We start from the raw sequence: 18,981 nt of genomic DNA on the forward strand, positions 1-18,981 counted from the left end.
TGCTTTCTTCCAGAAACCTATTTTAGAAACTTTAAAGAGAAATTGACCCAGAACAAGCTCATCTTGAAGGAGGAGTTGAGAACCTTGCTTCATTTATGTGAATCCCGGGATGATGTGGAGCTGGTTAAAAGTGTCATTTACAGGTGAGGCATTTCCTTAAAATTCTGCCACCTTCATCTCTTCTTACTGTGTTCCTTTTCCTGAGCAACCTCATCCACTTCTGAGACTTTAACTATCACCTCTGCACTGATGACTTCCAAATCTCTTGTCCAGATACCTACGTTGAACTCTAGACATTTACATTCATTCATTGAGAAAACAGTTATTGGTACTATGCCAGGTGCTGAGGATAGTAAAACATATAATTTATATCTAAAGAAATCACCAACCTATTCACTAACTCCACTTACATATACCCTAGGTCTTCAAATTCAACATATACAAATTTATTCCACTTCCTGTGTTTTCTATCTCACTAGTCACTTGGGGCAGATAATTTGGAGCCTCTTTCCCCTAATCTCATTGCTTCCCCTTCCTGATAGGATAAGAAATCCTATCACTTCCACTTGCTTGATATCTCTCATCTCTAGCCCTTTTCTCTCTGCCCCTATTACCTGTGGCTTAGTTCAGGCTTCAGTGTCTCTCACTTGGAATACTTCACTCCTGACTATTCTTCCTCTTCTAGTTTTATGCCTATTATACCGTTCTGATCCATTATTAGGGTTTCCTGTGTCAGAGAGAACTCACGTGTAATTATTGCCTGCTGTTGGTTAAGCCAGCAAAGGTTTCACTTAACAGGGAGCAGTATAACGTCAAATCAACAGGCTTCATTTCTGAAACTAAGTCCATTGCTGCTTTTCACCATTCATTAAAAATATATTTCTATACATGGACCTGCATTTATATTGTACATGTATAGAGAGGAATACAAGATTATTATATATAGGATACTGGAATATTATATACCAGAAGTTAACTGTGGTTCTCTGGGAATTAATAGATTATATATATTTTTTGTTTGTCTAAATGTGTATCTTTCTGAATTCTCAAACTCGTCTACAGTGGACATGATTAACTTTATATGATAAAACTAATTTTTAAAGTTATTTTTAAAGTTAAAAAAATTAAATCTGTTAAAAATTTGAAAAACACCAAAAAAGTAGAAAGAAAAAATATATCCCAGATTCTGCTTTTTCAGTCATCTGTTTCAGTCAGCTGCATAACAAACCATGACCAAACTTAATGGCTTAAAACCATGACTATCTATTATTTTTCATAATTCCATGGGTCAGGAGTTGAGGCCCTCCTCCATTGGGCAGCTCTTTGTCGGTGTTGGCTGAAGGCACGCACTCACCTGTAGTCAGCTGGGCTGAGCTGGGCTGTGCTGCAAGGTCCAAGAAGGCCTCCCTGATGTTTCTGATGCCTCAGTGCTCCTCCATGTGGCCCCCTCTCTCCCTGTAGTGCCTCACCATTTGTTCATTCAGCTCCAGCTGCACCAGCCCATAGTACAGGTGGGAGCTGCCAGGCCTTATGAAACTACTTGGAATTCACACAGCTTTTCCTGTTTAAGGCAAGTTACGTGGGCAGACCAAAGTCAAGGGGAAATGGATTCTACCTTTGAGTAGATAAAGCAGTGTGCACATGCAGGGAGGGAGGATTGATGGCAGCCATCTCTGGGGCCCATCCCTTTATCTAAGAAACCATTGTTAATATTTTTGTATATTTTTTCATAGATTTTTTTTTTTCCATGCAGAGATTTTGTGGTTGGTAGGTTTTATTTTACATAGTTATAATTATTACTGTATGTATAATAATATTATTTTCTAAGTTAATACTATATAAATATTTTTTCTTATTAATTATATACTTAGGAGTCACATTTTAATGACATCGTAATAGTCTATTCTACTTTTTACTTTTTTTTTTTTTTTTTGAGGTAGAGTCTCACTCTATTGCCTGGGCTAAAGTGCTGTGGCATCAGCCTAGCTAACAGCAACCTCAAACTCCTAGGCTCAAGTGATCCTCCTGCCTCAGCCTCCCAAGTAGATGGGGCTACAGGCATGCGCCACCATGCCCGGCTAATTTTTCTATATATTTTTAGTTGTCCAGCTAATTTCTATTTTTAATAGAGATGGCTGGACTCCTGAGCTCAAATGATCTGCCCGCCTCGGGCTCCCAGAGTGCTAGGATTCTAGGCACCAGCGGTTGTAATATTGTATTCTATGTTAGATACTTTAATTAACTGATTTCTCAAACTTGTCTACAGTGGACATGATTAACTTTATATTAAAAAATTAATGTTATTTTTAAAGTAAAAAAATAAAATTAGGCCGGGTGTGGTGGCTCATGCCTGTAATCCTAGCACTCTGGGAGGCCGAGGTGGGTGGATTGCTTGAGGTCAGGAGTTCGAAACCAGCTTGAGCAAGAACCCGTCTCTACTAAAAAGAGAAAGAAATTAATTGACCAACTAAAAATATATATACAAAAAATTAGCTAGGCATGGTGGCGCATGCCTGTAGTCCCAGCTACTTGGGAGGCTGAGGCAGGAGGATCGCTTGAGCCCAGGAGATTGAGGTTGCTGAGAGCTAGGCTGACGCCACAGCACTCACTCTAACCTGGGCAACAAAGTGAGACTCTGTCTCAAAAAAATAAAAAATAAAATTAAATCTGAAAATTTGAAAAACACCAAAAAAGTAGAAAGAAAAAAAAATATTATAATATATATTATATATAATTATATATCATAATTATTACATATAATATATAACTATGTAAGATATTATATATAATATATATTATAAAATTAATTAACTTAATTAACAAGTTTAATTAACTTGCCCCTATTGTTGAACATTTAAATTATTTCTAATTTTTCACCAGTATAAATAGTGCCATGATGAGCAACTCTTTGTATAAAACTTACTCTTGGTTTCATTTTGGTCATCAGAGGGTATGAACTTTTTAAAGCTTATCAGATAACTGTCAGATTATTTTCCAAAATGGTTATGATAATTTATAGTCACACTGTATCAGCAAACTTAATTCTGTATTGCAAAGTTAAGTCATTTGAAACCCTCTGGCCTGTTTTCCTCTCTCTCTTTTTACTACCCAAAGCTGTCAGACATTTGTAAGAGTAGCAGAATGAGATAAACATTTTGAACATTCTTTCCATTCTTATTATTATCATAAACATTCAAAGTATGACTCATAATTCCTTTATTGATTCTAATAACTCTCTACCCAGTTGTCCTCTCCCTGTCTACTTGTAGACAGTTGGACAAGTGGGAAGATGGGTGGGTCCATGGCCTAGCCAACCTGTTCTCTCTCTGAGTCAGCCAGTCCATGGCCAGGAAAGGGAAGCCATGAGCTGAAACATAAGCTGAAACATAAGCCAAAATTGAGTAGCAACTTAATCCCCTCATAATCTTGATCAAATGCTGTTATTTGATTTAAAGAGGGATTTTAGATCCTCTTACTTGAATATTTCTTATCCAGAGGTGATTCATTATCTCAATGACTTTCTAGCACTTATATTAGTGCAAATGCCATTTAGAATGTGAAGGTCAAATTGGGAAAACTTCTGTTTTTGCTTTGTTTGTTTTTCATCTGGCACAAGTTTCTGGTGAGATGATTTACTGGAATATGTTGATTTTAAATATGCTTTCTTTAGCATGCCTTTACATTTTATAAGAGCTAACATGTATTGAAGACTTGCTGTGTGCCAGGCACATGGTCTCGTTTAATTCTTACAAAAAAACTCTTCGAATTGGGTTCTCTTCTCTTCATTTTGCAGATGAGGAAACTGAGGCACAGAGTAGTTAATTAATTTGCCCATGGTTACAGAGTTTGTAAGTAGAAGAGTTGGGATTTGAATCATCCATTGGGAATCAGAGTCTGAAAACCCTTAATTAGTGTACTATTCTGCCTTCTGATAATTTATAAGTGTTACAATGAGGCATTGAATATTATTTGTAACTTCTGTAATTGGATTGTGAAGTGTATCTTTAAAAGTACACATCATCTTTCTATTTGGCAGTACTTATGTTTAGAATAGACTAGCCATAATGCTACCCTGACTTTCCTCAGTGATTTTTAGCAGAAGATAAAAAGTATTCTGTTTCATAAAGTCTGAGCTTTTCCCCATGGACATTTTAGATTCATTCATTACATGAATCTATAAGAATATGAGGATTCATAATGAATAAGTCTTCCTAAAATCTGATTTACATGTAATCATGAGGTGCTGCTTTTGTCACGAGATTGTCATCTTGGTGTCTAAAACAGAAAGAGTTGGTTATTGAAAGTAAATTTATACTGGTGATTTACAGTTCTGCAGTTCCAAGTGGCTCCCTGTAGAAATCTCAAGCCATATATTAGACATCATCGTGTTTAAAATTAGTCTTTTCCTAAAACTAAAAATTTCAAAACTGCAGTTAGCTTGTTTAGCTAGGTGATTGTAGGTTGCATGTGCCTTTCCCCAGGCTTAGAAACGCAGAGAGATTGCTGTCCATTGTAAATGCATCTGTCGCTGTCTGCCATCTTCATGGGGGTGAGCACAGAGCATCCACCCACTCCTTTCTTTTGTCCTCCTCTGGGTGGGTTTCTTTCTGATTCACTTGCAGCTGCAAGGGTCCTGCTATTTTCTAAGGTATACTCACACAATCTCAGCAGGTCCTTACTAAATTTGGAGAATGATTATAATGTACATTTTTCCTTTATTTTTTTATTCCACAGGATATGTCAGCCTCTAACAAACTCTTTTGTTTATTTGTTTGTTTAAATGCCTGGTATACTTCTACACTCCAGCATGCCTCTGTTGTCTTCATCTTTCCACTTCTCCCCCTCCAGACTGCAAGAGTGCCTCATTCTTTGTTATATACATAGCACCTACTGCATGCCACGGTCTTTGTCCTTTTTTCTGTCTCCTATGTTTTGGCTCATCGAATCATTTTGACTTCCAGGTACCATGCAGAGAACAGAAATGTCACTTTGGGGGAATATAAGTTTGGACCACTTTTCATGAGGCTATGTTATGAGTTGGATCTTGAGGAATCTGCCTTGGCACTCATCAAAGACCAGGTTATTGTTTTTTGATTGCTTTCCCTGCTAATGTGATGGGGTGTTTTTGGTGATATTAGGAAAGGCATCTCTTCCATACACATTATTCCGGGGTTAGATTTTCAGAGATAGGCCACTGGGCTGAATGAATGAGCTTTTTCATTCATTTTTAAAGTCTGCTAGGGGTCAGTTCATGTGAAGACGTGTAGGGATCAACATTGGTGTAGAGCAGGTGTGAAAGAGGTATGGGTATGGATTACAGGGTATCTGCTACTTTGGATGTATGTCGTCCTGGGGCATATATCCTCTTTCAGGAGCTTCCAGGGGAGAGTAGTTTGACAAGCTGCCAATTTAAGACTATCATTCCTATCCTTCACCTGTGCTCTCTCTCGATTTTCTATTTGTATTTTTATTTCTGGTTGAAGACTATATTTTTGAAATTCTTTTCTATTTTTAAAAATGCTTTCACATCATTTTTTTTCCCTAAAAACAAAAATAAGTAATTATTTTTTCCATTACTTATTGAGTATTTACTATGTCCTCCGTATTGTGCTTAAGTACTTTACATGTTTCATTTTATTTGTTTCCCCCAATATTCCTGGTGAGGTAGATCTATTATTTCCATTTTACAGATGAGGAATATGGGCCCTAGAAACATATAAATTTATCCATGGTCAGAAACATTTGTTAAATTTGGGGGCTGAGTCTGGCCATGAGGTATACTTTAGGATATTTAGGAACTTATGTAACGAGGTCGTTCTTCTGTGCCTCTTATTCTTTCTCATGTGAAGTGTTCTTTGTATGTGGTAAGACTGTTAACTCTAGGCTTGCGCTTCTTTGAGGACAGCTGTATATTAGAAGGATAACCATGATATATTAGTAAGCAGAGAAAAGGTAGTTTCAGAATAATAGAGATAGTTTGATCCTATTTTTTTCTAAAAAAGAAAAAACATATACACATATTTACATTTTAGTATATGTTAATATGTATTAAAAATCTGGAAAGATATATACTAAACTACTTCCCCCCCCCCCCCGAGACAGAGTATCACTCTGTTGCCTGGGCTAGAATGCCATGGCATCAGCCTAGCTCACAGCAACCTCAAACTCCTGGGCTCAAGCAATCCTTCCGAGATTCTGTCTCAGCCTTCCGAGTAGCTGGGACTACAGGCATGCACCTGCATACCCGGCTAATTTTTTCTATATATTTTTAGTTGTCCAATTAATTTCTTTCTATTTTTAGTAGAGATGGGGTCTTGCTCTTGCTCAGGCTGGTTTCGAACTCCTGACCTTGAGCGATCCACCCGCCTTGGCCTCCCAGAGTGCTAGGATTACAGGCATGAGCCAATGCGCCCCCACGCCTGGCCCTAAACTGCTTTTTATCGTTAGGGTAGAATTGTAAAAAGTTCTTGCTTTTTACTCTATACATTTTTGTATTGTTTGACTGTTTTTTACTAAACATATGTTAATTTTATATAATGTTATGTTAATGTTCTTTTAATTAAAAGAAAACATTCCAATGCAGATGTCTTTTTATAGAATGTCTTTTTTTCCTTTGGGTAGATGCCTAGTAGTGGGATTGCTGGATCAAATGGTATTTCTATTTTTGGCCCTTTGATATAACTCCAAATTACTTTCCACGGGTTGTACTAATTTGCAGTCCCACCAGCAGTGTAAGAGTTCCAATCTCTCCACATCCACACCAGCATTTGTTGTTTTGGGACTTTTTGATAAAGGCCATTCTTATTGGAGTTAGGTGATATCTCATTGTGCTTTTGATTTGCATTTCCCTAATGATTAGAGATGTTGAGCACTTTTTTATGTTTGCTAGCTATTATTCTTTCTTCTTTTGAAAAGTTTCTGTTCATGTCCTTTGCCCATTTATTGATGAGGTTGTTTGATTTTTTTCTTGTTAATTTTCTTAAGTTCTATATAGATTCTTATTATCAGCCCTTTATCAGATATATAGAATGCAAATATTTTCTCCCATTCTGTAGGTTATCTATTTGCTGTAATGATAGTTTTCTTGGCTGTGCACAAGCTTTTTAATTTGATCAGGTCCTATTTATTTATTTTGTTGCTGCTGTGATTGCTTTGGGAGTCCTCTTCGTAAATTCTTTGTCTACGCCAATGTCTATAATAAGAGTTTTCCCAACATTTTCTTCTAGAATTCTTAAAGTTTCATGCCTTAGGTTTAAGTCTGTTATCCACAGTGAGTTGATTTTTGTGAGAGGTGGGGATCCAGTTTCAATCACAGGAATGGAAAAACAAGCACCACATGTACTCGCCATCAAATTAGTACTAACTGATCAACACTAAGGTGCACATACGGTAGTAATATTCATTAGGTGCCAGTCAGGTGGGAGAGGGTGGTAGGGGTGGGTAAACTCACAACTAATGGATGTAGAACACACTGTATGGGGGAAGAGCACACTTGTAGCCCTGACTTGAGTGAGGCAAATGCATTATATGTAGCCAAAATGTTTATACCCCCATAGTATTCTGAAATTTTTAAAAAAATTTAAAAAAATGAACTAGAAAAAAAAGAAAACAAAAGTTTCACTGTAATAAATCATAGCTGTATGCTGATAAAAACACAAAAATGAACAATAAAATGAAAGTATAATTTTTTTAAACCTATTTGTAGATGAAGAATTTATAAGTTAGTTTTCTGGAGTAGGATGAACTGAATGAGAGTAAGTGACATAAAGCCTAATTCTGTTTCTATGCAAACTTGTGTTCCCTACTCACAACCCAGTAGTGTGGCCAATATGGTAGCTACTAGCCGCATGTACTTACTTACCAAGCCCTTGGACCATAGCTAGTTCAAATTTACATGTGCTTTAAGTTAAAATATATGATGGATTTCATATGCTTCCTATAAAAAGGAGACTGTAAATTATCTCCATCATTTTTTATATTGGTTACATGTTGAAATTACATTGTGGATATAGGGGGCTAAATAAATTTAATCTATTTCTTTTTACTTTTTTTAATGAGCCTATTTGAAAATTTAGGATCACATATGTAACTCACACTGGTGGTTTGAAATACCTTTCCATTGGACAAGGCTGCTCTGGTGGCTTTCCATAACACTTAAAGGAAAAGTCAGACACCTGACCATGACCTATAGGGCCCTTTGTGCCATCTCTTCTCCTCCTACTTTCCCCTTGCTCACTTCCCTCTGGGCCTGCTTGTTGTTCCTCAGCCATGCTGAGCCACAGCCTCTTGCTGGAATACGTTGCACCCTCATCCTTGAGACTCCCTCCCCGACCTCATTGAGGTCTCCTCTCAGAGAGTCCTCCCTGCCCACCTTCCATCTGTCTTCTCTATCACTTTGTCCTGTTCCCTTGATTTTCATAGCCCTTATGGATACTTGAAATAATACATTTTTTTTCACTTGTTTTATTCACTTGTACATTGTCTGTCCCCCCACACCAGAATTTAAGCTCCTCTGGATTATAAACCACACTAGAGCTTGGAGCAGGATGTGTGTCTTATTTATCATTTCTTTATTCTCAGCACTTAGAACAGGGTCTATGTGGTAGGTGCTCAAAAAAGAAAATAAAACTTGGGCAAGGCACATTTAATAATACATTCAAATGTCATATGCCACATTATCATGGCACTCAAATCTCTGAGAAGATGTTGGGGAGATTTGGTCAAGGATAAAAAATTTCAGTTAGATAGAAGGAATAAGTTCAAGCGATCTATTGTACAACTTGGTGACTGTAGTTAATAAGAGTGTATTGTAGTCTTTAGAATTGCCAAGAGAGTAGATTCAAAGTCTTCTCACCACAAAAATAATAAGTATGTGAAGTAATACATATTTTAATTAGCTTGGCCTAGCCATTCCACAGTGTATACATATCTCAAAACAACAGGTACATGATAAATATGTACAATTTCTATTTGTCAGTTAAAATAAATCAATACATACAAGTTGGAAAAAAATGTTGATAACCACTGTTTAAGTGAATTATTTCAAATAGTAATTAATTCAGTATTATCTGTTTGCCAAAAGACCTCCTGCCTTAGTGCTCAAGTACATTTATAGCTGCCATTTTGTGTTAATAGCTGACGCCCACGTTTAAAGACCACCCTGCTAGGGTTAATTGGCTCATTTCTTTTCTCCTAAGCGCAGCAGAGCCATGTTTTGTAAAAACGTACTTACAAAACCCGGTCTCTCTCTCTGTACCTCTTGCTGATTGTTCAGTGTGCCCATTCCCAAAGGTAAGACAGCCAAGAGAGTAGGCAGCATTTTAACTTTTTTCAAAAATTAATGATTGGTATATCAAATTTATTAGAGAATTTAGAAGGCCAAATGAATAAACCATGCAGAAAAATAAGACCCGAATAGGTAACAGTATAAATATCCCCTTAATAGTTTTAAATTTTAACCAGCCTGTATTATTTTTCTTCATTAGCATTTACGAGGTTTCTTCCCAGATTCCACATCATTCAATATCTTGATGGATATGTTATTTATCAAGGGTAAATATGAAAGTAAGTACTCCAATTTATGTTTGTTGAAAAATTCTGTTGTCCTTGCTGTAGTAATTAGGAGGAAAAAAATGGATCATGCAAAAATGATCCTTACATTCCTGATGAGTAGCTGAATTATGAAGACCTCATTCTTTTTTTTTTCTTTGAGACAGAGTCTCATTGTGTTGCCCGGGCTACACAATGCCATGGCATCAGCCTACCTCACAGCAACCTTAAACTCCTGGGCTCAAGCAATCCTGCCTCAGCCTCCCGAGTAGCTGGGACTACAGGCATGCACCACCATGCCCAACTAATTTTTTCTATATATTTATAGTTGGCCAATTAATTTCTTTCTATTTTTAGTAGAGACGGGATCTCGCTCTTGCTCAGGCTGGTTTCGAACTCCTGACCTTAAGCGATCCTCCTGCCTCGGCCTCCCAGAGTGCTAGGATTACAGGCTTGAGCCACTGCACCCAGCGGAGACCTCATTCTTGAAGTTTGAAAACATTGCATTGTATGTCATGCCTTAAACTAACCATCCCAGATTTTACTTATGGTAAAATTATAGCAGGTGTTAAATATTAGTTCTTCCTGAATGACTTGATAATTTATTTTAATATTTAGGTAATTGCTAAGTGACTTTGAGAAGTAGCTTTTATTGTGCTGAAATATACTTTTTAGTAGATGGTGTTGAACAGATTAGCACTTCAGCAGCCAACAGTAGAGGAACTCTGACCTTGCTAAAATGCATTTAATACTGGTAGTCCACTCCTCATTTTTGACAGGTGCTTTGGAAGTATTGATAGAGATGAAAAACCAAGATGTGAAGTTCAGCAAAGATACCTATGTCCTTGCTTTTGCAATTTGCTACAAACTGGTAAGACTGTTTCCCCTTAACTTTTAGAGCCTTGTAAGTACTGTTTGAGAGAGGATTTATTTATTTGTTTCTCTCTCTACAAATAAAATTCAGTTCCTCTGAAATCTGTTTTCCATCTGGTTCAAATATTTTAATTTAACATGTATTCATTTTTAGAAAGCTCAAGTTAGCCTTATCAGACAGTTTTATTATGGGAAAATCAATTTTATCATTTTTTCACCCTTCTCTGGTGATCGTGTGGATAGTGAGAACAAGAGGCAGTATGTTGGGTTTAAGCCGTGCTTTAGAGTCGTCTTGCATGCTGCACTCTGCCAGATCCATCTTCCCTGTTGCCCTCTTCTATGGAAATCTTCCCATCCCTCAGTAGTAAACTCAAAGACTACTTTGTCCTCATCTGTCAAGATTTTGTAATCAACAAAGCTAGAAGTAATGTTTATTGCCTTCAAATATCCCTTAGTTGTGCTCTGTTTGTATCACCTACTGGTCCTTCTAACACAGCCTGCTGTTGTACTTAGTAGATACAGGATCCATTTCCCTCACTTTAGTGTGAGCTCCTTGAGGCTTCTTTGTATCCCAGCACCTAACACAGTGCCTAGTACCCTATAGGTCTTTAATAAATATGTGACTTTAAAATGAACTCTTTGCGGACAGAGACCATAACTTATAAGTCTTCATATCCTCACTGCAGCAGGATTGTTTCTTGCACATAGAAACTTTTTCTTCAATACTTATTAAATGAATAAATAATAACTGAAATAGTGAAATGACCAAGGTTCAATGAATTACTGTAGCCTGACTTTGGAAACTCTTTATGCTGAAAACAGGGAACACCAAGCAGGGTAGAAGAAAATGGGCCATGAAAAACTTCCCTAAAGAATGTAGCATACCAATTTTCCAGAATGAGGGGCAGCTGGGTTGTAGTGGAAAGAAAATCAACAGGGAATTGAGAAACTTGGAGTCTAGTCTCAACTTTAGTATTATTAATAACTGGATTACATAGCTCTGAACTGATCACTTATCTCATTTGTAAAATGAGAGAGTTGGATTAGGGGTCAGCAAACTTTTTCTATAAAAGGCCAGATAGTGAATATTTTAGGCATTGGGCACCACATACAGTCTCTGCCACATATGGTTTCTGACACATATTCTTTTTTGTTTTTACAAGCCTTTAAAAAATGTAAAAACCATTCTTAGCTGTAGGCTGCATATGGCCCCAGGGCCAAATTGTGGTTTGCTAACCACTGGATTAGATAATTTTTTCCAATCATAATGTTCTATGATTCTGAGAAACAGAAGGCCAACAAAACACACAACATTAGAGCATCAGTTATTCAGCATTGTGATTCCCAGTTTTCTGAGTGTTCACTGAAGTGGAGAGAATTTAATTCTACAATTTAGCAAGAGCCAGAGGACTTTTCCTCCCCTGTGTTATGTCTAAGAATAACTTGTTTCACCCAGTGGAGATGAGTTGAAAAATTGAGCTGGCTAGCCAGTACCAATTCCAAGTCAGTTCTGAGAGATGTTGTCTCTGATCAAATTCAAGTTTGATTTTGAGAATTTGAGTTGTGACTCATGTCATGACAGGTAGACATAGGTACACGGCTAATGCTGCTCTCGTAAAGCTAATCCACCTACGACATGCATAGAGGAAGAGGATTGAGTTTTACCATTGCTGTCCTGCTGGTTATTGTATCACTCACATTCTTGGATTGTTTTTTAAGGTTTCTGTTTTCATGGGATTCTTTTATAATAAATGTTCAAATTAGTGTTCATGTTTTCAAATATTTGACTTATGTGGATATTTGCAGATTGGAAATCCCACCAGGAGACTTCTCCTTGTTGGGCCTTGCTCTGCTATTTAATATAGTAACAGGCTGACTCTATACTTTGAGGTATGGGGCCTGTGTCTAGACACTAGCCTGCTCAGATAACAAAGTTTTTCTGGTGAAAACTGCCCCAAGTCAGAAAATTGACAAAGTGCTTTAAAAAGAAAGTTAATTTAGTTTTGAGCTACTAACATATCAATAACTTGGTCTGTTTGCAAATAGTATCTATGTGGAGCTTAATCTTTTAAGTGGCTTGAGATATGCTCTGGGAAATTCTTATGAGAGGAAATCTAAAATATAGAGCACTGTTAGTCATTTTATTAAACTTAAAGGTTCATAACATTTATTGAGCAATTCTGTTTCCTCACAGAATAGCCCTGAATCTTTCAAAATCTGTAACACATTAAGAGATGAAGCCCTAATCAAAGGAGAAGTTCTCTCCAGAAGAGCATCCTGTTTTGCTGTGGCATTGGCTCTGAATCAGGTAAGGCTTTGGGGTACACCTATGTAAATTGGGAGTAGGCAGGACTTTACTAATTTCATTAGTTCTTGCTTTTGTTTCCCCCCTCCCGACGATATTGTAAATAAAAAGTTACCATAAAGAAACCAATGCCTGTGTTGCCATGGCAACCTATATCTGTACCTATACCTGCAAAGAATGTTTCTGTTTATGTTTGAGGACCTAACATATATTTCTTTCTAGAAGGGATTGGCTGAGATCCTCTGGAGAATCAGGGAGGGAAGCTGCACCCTGAGAGAAATTTCTTAAGTAATTAAAATGAACATTGCAAATGATCAGTTTACTTTGTAATATTCTCAGAAAGCAGTTTAATTTAATGCTCTCCAAAGCTGAATTCACCTCAGATGAATGAAGACTCTGGGGTCAGCCCTTTGTAGAAGTGGGGTTCATCCTGTGTTTCGTTAGACCCAACTGCTGTTATTTGTGTGAGAGTATAGTGATCACGTATTCTCCCCACTCACTGCACAGAGGGAGGCAGCCGAGGCCCAGAGAGAAGAGGGGACCTTCTTGAAGTCTCATCTCGGTGAGGGACAGAGTTACACCCAGAACCCTAGAATTTCCCCTTTCTTCAAAGATCCCCTATTCCAAGGCCTAAAATATATGAAATACTTTACACATTTGCTATGCAGTAAAAGGAAAATTTATTACAGAAAAATATTAATAGTAACCAAGGCAGGTTATTTCCCCGCCTGGGAAAATGTAGCTGGAGAGCTCTTGTTTATCATTAATTAGAAATTAAAATATGAAGGTGATCCATTACCATTTACTGCTGGGAAAAGTCATTGAAGGACAAAGACTTAAGAGGGTAGACACTTACCAGGCTTCCACTAGGCCATGATCATTTCTTCAACTTTCTAAGCTTCCCTCTCTATCCAGGGAATTTGTTTTATCCACTTACTCTGTCATGAACTGAGTGAGATGAACTAAAGTCTCTTCTAAGGTGTATGTTTCTATTTCTTTTTAAGCTCCTAGAGTTTTTCCTTTATTTCTTTGTAAGTTATACTATCTGGTGTGTAGATACATCATCATTGTTACATAATCGTCGTGAATCTCTCATTTTACCATTTAAAATACCTTTCTTGGTCATGTTTAATGCTTTTGCTCTGAAGTTACCTTTATCTAATTTTAATATCTCCACTCTTATTTTTGTTTGTCCCTTTGTTTTGATCAGGTTTGCATTTGTCTGATATACAGCTTTTCCTATTCTTTATTTTTGTAATCTTTCTGAATCGTTTTGTTTTAGTTGTATCTCACACACTGCATAAATTTCAAGTTTGCTTTATATTAATAATATGCTGCTAGTCTTTCTTTTAATATAACCCATTTATATTAATATAACATATTTGATCTTAGGTCTTATTTTAATTGATGCTTTTGATTTTTATCACATTTCAACTATCTTATGCCTTGTGGTTATTTCTGTATTTTCTTTTTTTTTTTTTTTTTTTTTTTGACAAAATACCCTCAGATTCTATATTTCTGTATTTTCTATGTTTTGTATTTTTGCCATGGTGGATACTTGAAAACCATAATTTTATTTAATTTTCTTAATTCCCTAATTCTTTTGGCAATACCTATTAATTCCCTAATACAAGTAATGCTAAAATTAGTATATTTCCTGTTTCCCTTCTTATTTTCCTCCTCTTCCACCTAGTTTTAGTTGATATGTTACTTTGGTAATATTCACTTTTCTCTTAAATATACTTGATTTGTCAGCTTTAAGTGATATTTTTTGACCCACAGGTAACGATAAGCAAATGAGAGTACTTTCTCTGTCTCTTAGCTTCTTTTTCTCTTCTCTTCCTAACTTGTATTAGTACTGTTGTTTCCTAATTGTCCAGGTGTATAACATTAAGACTCTATTCTGTAACCATATACCCCACATTTGTGTTAGTCTTATATACAAGGTATAGTTAAATAGGTTTATTGTTTACTGCTAGTAGTTTTGCTGTTGTTTTCCAGTCTTCTCTTTGCTGGCTAAAGTGTATCTTCTAGTGAATTCTTTATAGAAACAGTATCCCCTGTTCTCAATATTTAAAATTATTTTATTTGCCAGTTGTTTTTGTACTTAAATCACAGTTAGGCCAGATTAAAATTTTTGAGGTGACACTTGTTTTCTTGAGGTTTTTTAGGCACTGTTCTTCTGCCTTCCAGTATGGAATGTTGCTGTGGAGAAATCTGGGGCCTGCCATGTTTTTGCCACTTCTGATTGATGTGATCATGTTCATTTTTCTCATTTCTGTCCTGTATGTCCATGGAAACATTTTTCTAATTGGGTTTCTTCATCTGCAAGTTTATTTTCTTATTTTGTTTTACTGTATTTTTTTTCCTCCTTTTTAAAAATATTATCTTTATGGAAGTTGTGCAATGGTTCTTTTTTGATTACTCAGCATTGAAAGATGTAAGTTTCTCTTAGACCAGCCATTTGCAGAAGATTCATGTGGGGTGAAGAGGACACCAGAGCCCTGTTCTAGACTAGCAGGATTTTCCTTTATATGACCCAGAGTGGTGTCTGTATGCACAGGCTCTATTTAGTCCTCATTAATGGCAATAAGTATTGAAGTAGTTTTCAGTGAACAGTCTCTGCTACTGCCTTAGGGACACACTGCTTCCTGTGAATGTGGCTTATCTTTGGAAATCTTTGGTAGCCTCACCTCTGCCATCACCGGATCCAGGGAGGTTCTCCTTACTAGTCCTACACTCCAGTCCCCTCATTGTAAATAGGAATTTAGGTTTTATCCTGCAGGTTGCGCCCTCACCCTGAGAAATGTGCCTTTTGGGGCTCTTTCTGAGATACACAGCAGGGTTCTCCTCTGACTGCTTTCTTCTGAGCCTGCCCGGCTCCATCTGCAGTGTTTCTGGCAGTGCTTTCACCTCTGCTGTGGCATGAGGATTCTGTGTTCTAATGACAGGTGTCAAAGATGGGGTTTGCATCTTTGCTTCTCATTCCTGTGTTTTTTAAGCTGATTCCAATGGAAGAAGGGAAAATGCCAACTTTATGTCTCTAGCTTAAAAACTAGACTCAGGCAGGTTCAATTCAATAAGTGAATGTCACTCAGGCAGTGACATTCAATAATATGTCACTGGATAAGCATTTTATGGCATGTTTATTTTTGATTAACCCAAAAACTTTTTTTCTTTGTAGACATCAAAACCCCTAGGGCCCCATGAATAGTAATATCCTGCCTTCTCTAAATGATCTGTATGATAGCACAGTAATGTTCATATGATTTGGGGTATGACTTGTTTTTCTTCCTTCTAGAACCAGGTGGCAAAAGCTATGTCCATTTTTTCTCAAATCATGAATCCAGACAGCATAGCCTGCATTAATTTAAATGTAAGTGACTTCTTTATGGTTTAAGGTAAGCCTTGAAATATAATAAAATGATGTTTAAATATTTTGGCTGTGTACAGTGACTTAGTCTCCCAGAGTCTTCATTTCATTCAAATGAACAGTCATTTGTGGAGCTCCTCTCTGTGAAAATTACAGCATCACGCCTGTGAGAGAGGAGTCAAACACAGCCATTGCTTCCAGGAGTTTATAAATGGGTGTGAAAGGCATATATGCTCAGAGATAAGACGTGGCTAAATGCTGAAGTGTGGGACGTGGCTAAGAAGGCTGTAGATGTGAAGAGATGGAGGGAATGGAGATAGACTCTCCGGTCTTTTTACTGGGCCTTGAGAGAAACCTGCATGCTAACTGCTTCTCATCCAAGCTACCTAACTCATGGCATCCTTGTGATTGATGAGCTAATATACCTATGGTGCATAAAATAGTGCCTGACACATGGTAAGCATTCGATAAATGTTAGCTATTTTTATTTTTATTATGTTGGTCTGCTGTGGCCCATTCGCCCCATTATCTGGGCCACTTGGGTCACTTATTTGGGATTTTGTTTGAGTCAGCAAGGGGCTGCACAGATACCACCAAGATGTACAAAACCTTAATCTCTGAAACTAAAAACAAAAAAATTTCTCACAGAATCACAAGCTTCACTCTAATAATAAAGTTCAAAGCATATCCTGTTATCACTCCCAGTGTTTGAGCAGTGAGTCACCTAAACCTTCCCAGACCAATTTAAAAAAAGACCAGTATCTTGCCATTGAGACACTGTAGCCCCTACACAGTGACTCCTGTTGAGCCCATGCTTGTGTACTGAGCCCATCTGTTGTGGGGAGTCGCAAAAGAAAAGCCTGGAGAGGGGAAGAGTGTCAGAGCTGTCAGTTCAGAACTCATCTGTATACACCTGGTAGTGGATCTGATGGGAGCTGATAATGCCACAAGAAAGGGGAGTAAGAAGAGTTAGAAATGAGTTTATGAGACATGAATGGTTAGACAGAGGAAGCATCAGAAGAGACAGATAAGAAATAGCAGCTGTCCAGCAATCTAAGAGGGCTAAGAGCCCTACCCATCATAGCCCGCTACCGATGGCCCCTTTTCAGGCTGGAGGCCAAAGCAGAAACTGCAGGTGCAAGCAGGGGATGGGGAGCCATCAGCCTGAAAAGCTCACAGGCCAAGGCAGGTCTTGGAGGCCAAGGCTGGCAAAGACCCAGAGTCTAAAAGTTCAGGTCATTTGAGCCAGTGATAGCAGCATGCCAAACAGACTAGGAAGTCTGGTCTCCCAGCAGGCACCATATGTCTTTGATCTTCTTTGCTTTCTACTGGATATGGACTGCTCTGGTATCTCAGAGAGAGTGGCCTGCAGATGTGCTAATTTCATGGTGGGACAGGATAGAACTGCTGGGATTAGCAAGAGGCTCTTCCAATAAGGTTAAAACTATCCTAGTGGTTCATAGCGTCAGGTAGGAAAGACAGGAGCGCATGGGGAGAGGTATTTTATGTGAATCATCGGTACCTCTTCTAAGAGTTGAAGTGAGATTGGAGGGATGGATAAGGATTGGTGGTAAGAAATTAAAGAGCGTGAGATAGGCAGGACTTTAATTTAGCTAAAGTGCCATGCTAGGTAGTTTATATTCATTAGTTCGTTTTATACAACCCTGTCAAAACAATATTTCTCCATATTATAGATGAAGGTTCAAGGGTAGGTAAATTACCTAAGCTCGCTCAGCTAATTAAATAGCAGAGTCAGGGTTTCAACACCAATTCTGTCAGCAAAGGGTTTCCCCACCCCTTCAGACCAACAGAGATAAGAAGGGTATGTCTTTCTTATCCAGGACTGGGACTAGTGGCTCCTGAGTAATGAAGAGAACACAGAACTAGATGTCACAGATGTGATCCCCACTAGTGCATGTAGTGCCAGGCGGCAGGACCGGCTCCTTTCCTCGAGAGCAGGAAAAGGGTGGAACAGGCATATTTGAGGCAAGGGCTGTGTAAGGAACCTTGAACTGATCTTGACTGTGAATCGCCCTTTCCGTGAACTGTGTCACAGAATTATCCACTATCAGGAAACTTAAAGATTATTTTATTATTTAAAAATGCTCAGGAAATTCTTCCAAATGTTCAATCTAGATTTTTCAGGTTGTAATATAAGCCTGTTTCATCTTCCTCAGAGACAAGGAAAAAGAGATCATGCCATTCTCAAGTTTAGCTATCTCTCAGATTCTAGGTCTCTGTTATTAGAGCACATTTTTTTAAAATGACTTAATGGGCCTTAGCTTCTCTAAGGCTGAGTCATATACTTGGAATCCTTAAAGGCAATTTGTTAATTATTAAGAAATGGAAACCTGACAGATAGGCTGAGTAGAGAGTGTTCTGTCAGTATTAGCAAAAATAAATGAAGCCTTTTCTTCCTGATCTACTTTAAAAATTAATGCCTTATGCTATAATCTTTTGCAGCTGACAATTGAAATTTGAACTTACCTAATTTTCTGCCTCAGGTTTTTTTTTTTTTTTTTAATCTAAGTTGCTGCTTCTGCCAATATGACCCAGAGGACCTGGTTTCCTATTTTCCCAGCTAATACTTAATACATACTACATCAATTTAGCAGATCTCATCAAAACACATACATACTGACACTGCCCTTTCAGTCTGAATTTAAACCCCTCAATCTCAAAAAAACTCTTAGCCCCTTTTTAGCAATGATGCTCAAAATCAAGGGATTCATTTCCACTTCCCAATATGTCTGAAAGTAGCAGAGACCAACACAGGTAACTTTCCACTGATTCTGTCTGAATTCTAATCATTTCTCTAGAAATCTGGCAAGTCTTCAAATGGAGACCCATTTTGGAATTGAATTTACCTTGCAAGAGAATT

The 18,981-nt window shown here is 37.6% G+C and overlaps 1 protein-coding gene across 2 annotated transcripts in view; it reads left to right on the forward strand.

Moving 5' to 3' along the window:
- The window catches only part of PTCD2 (pentatricopeptide repeat domain 2), a 33,963-nt gene that overhangs the window by 4,836 nt on the left and 10,146 nt on the right, over positions 1-18,981 (forward strand). For both annotated transcript variants that reach the window (XM_012783279.2, XM_076008102.1), the window contains 6 exons: positions 14-143; positions 4,962-5,079; positions 9,486-9,564; positions 10,329-10,420; positions 12,617-12,730; positions 16,029-16,103. In XM_012783279.2, coding sequence (XP_012638733.2) covers positions 14-143; positions 4,962-5,079; positions 9,486-9,564; positions 10,329-10,420; positions 12,617-12,730; positions 16,029-16,103 — 608 coding nt within the window. The remainder of the gene's footprint in view (positions 1-13; positions 144-4,961; positions 5,080-9,485; positions 9,565-10,328; positions 10,421-12,616; positions 12,731-16,028; positions 16,104-18,981) is intronic.

This window comes from Microcebus murinus, chromosome 11, assembly GCF_040939455.1.
Source record: "Microcebus murinus isolate Inina chromosome 11, M.murinus_Inina_mat1.0, whole genome shotgun sequence".
Classification (NCBI taxonomy): Eukaryota; Metazoa; Chordata; class Mammalia; order Primates; family Cheirogaleidae; genus Microcebus; species Microcebus murinus.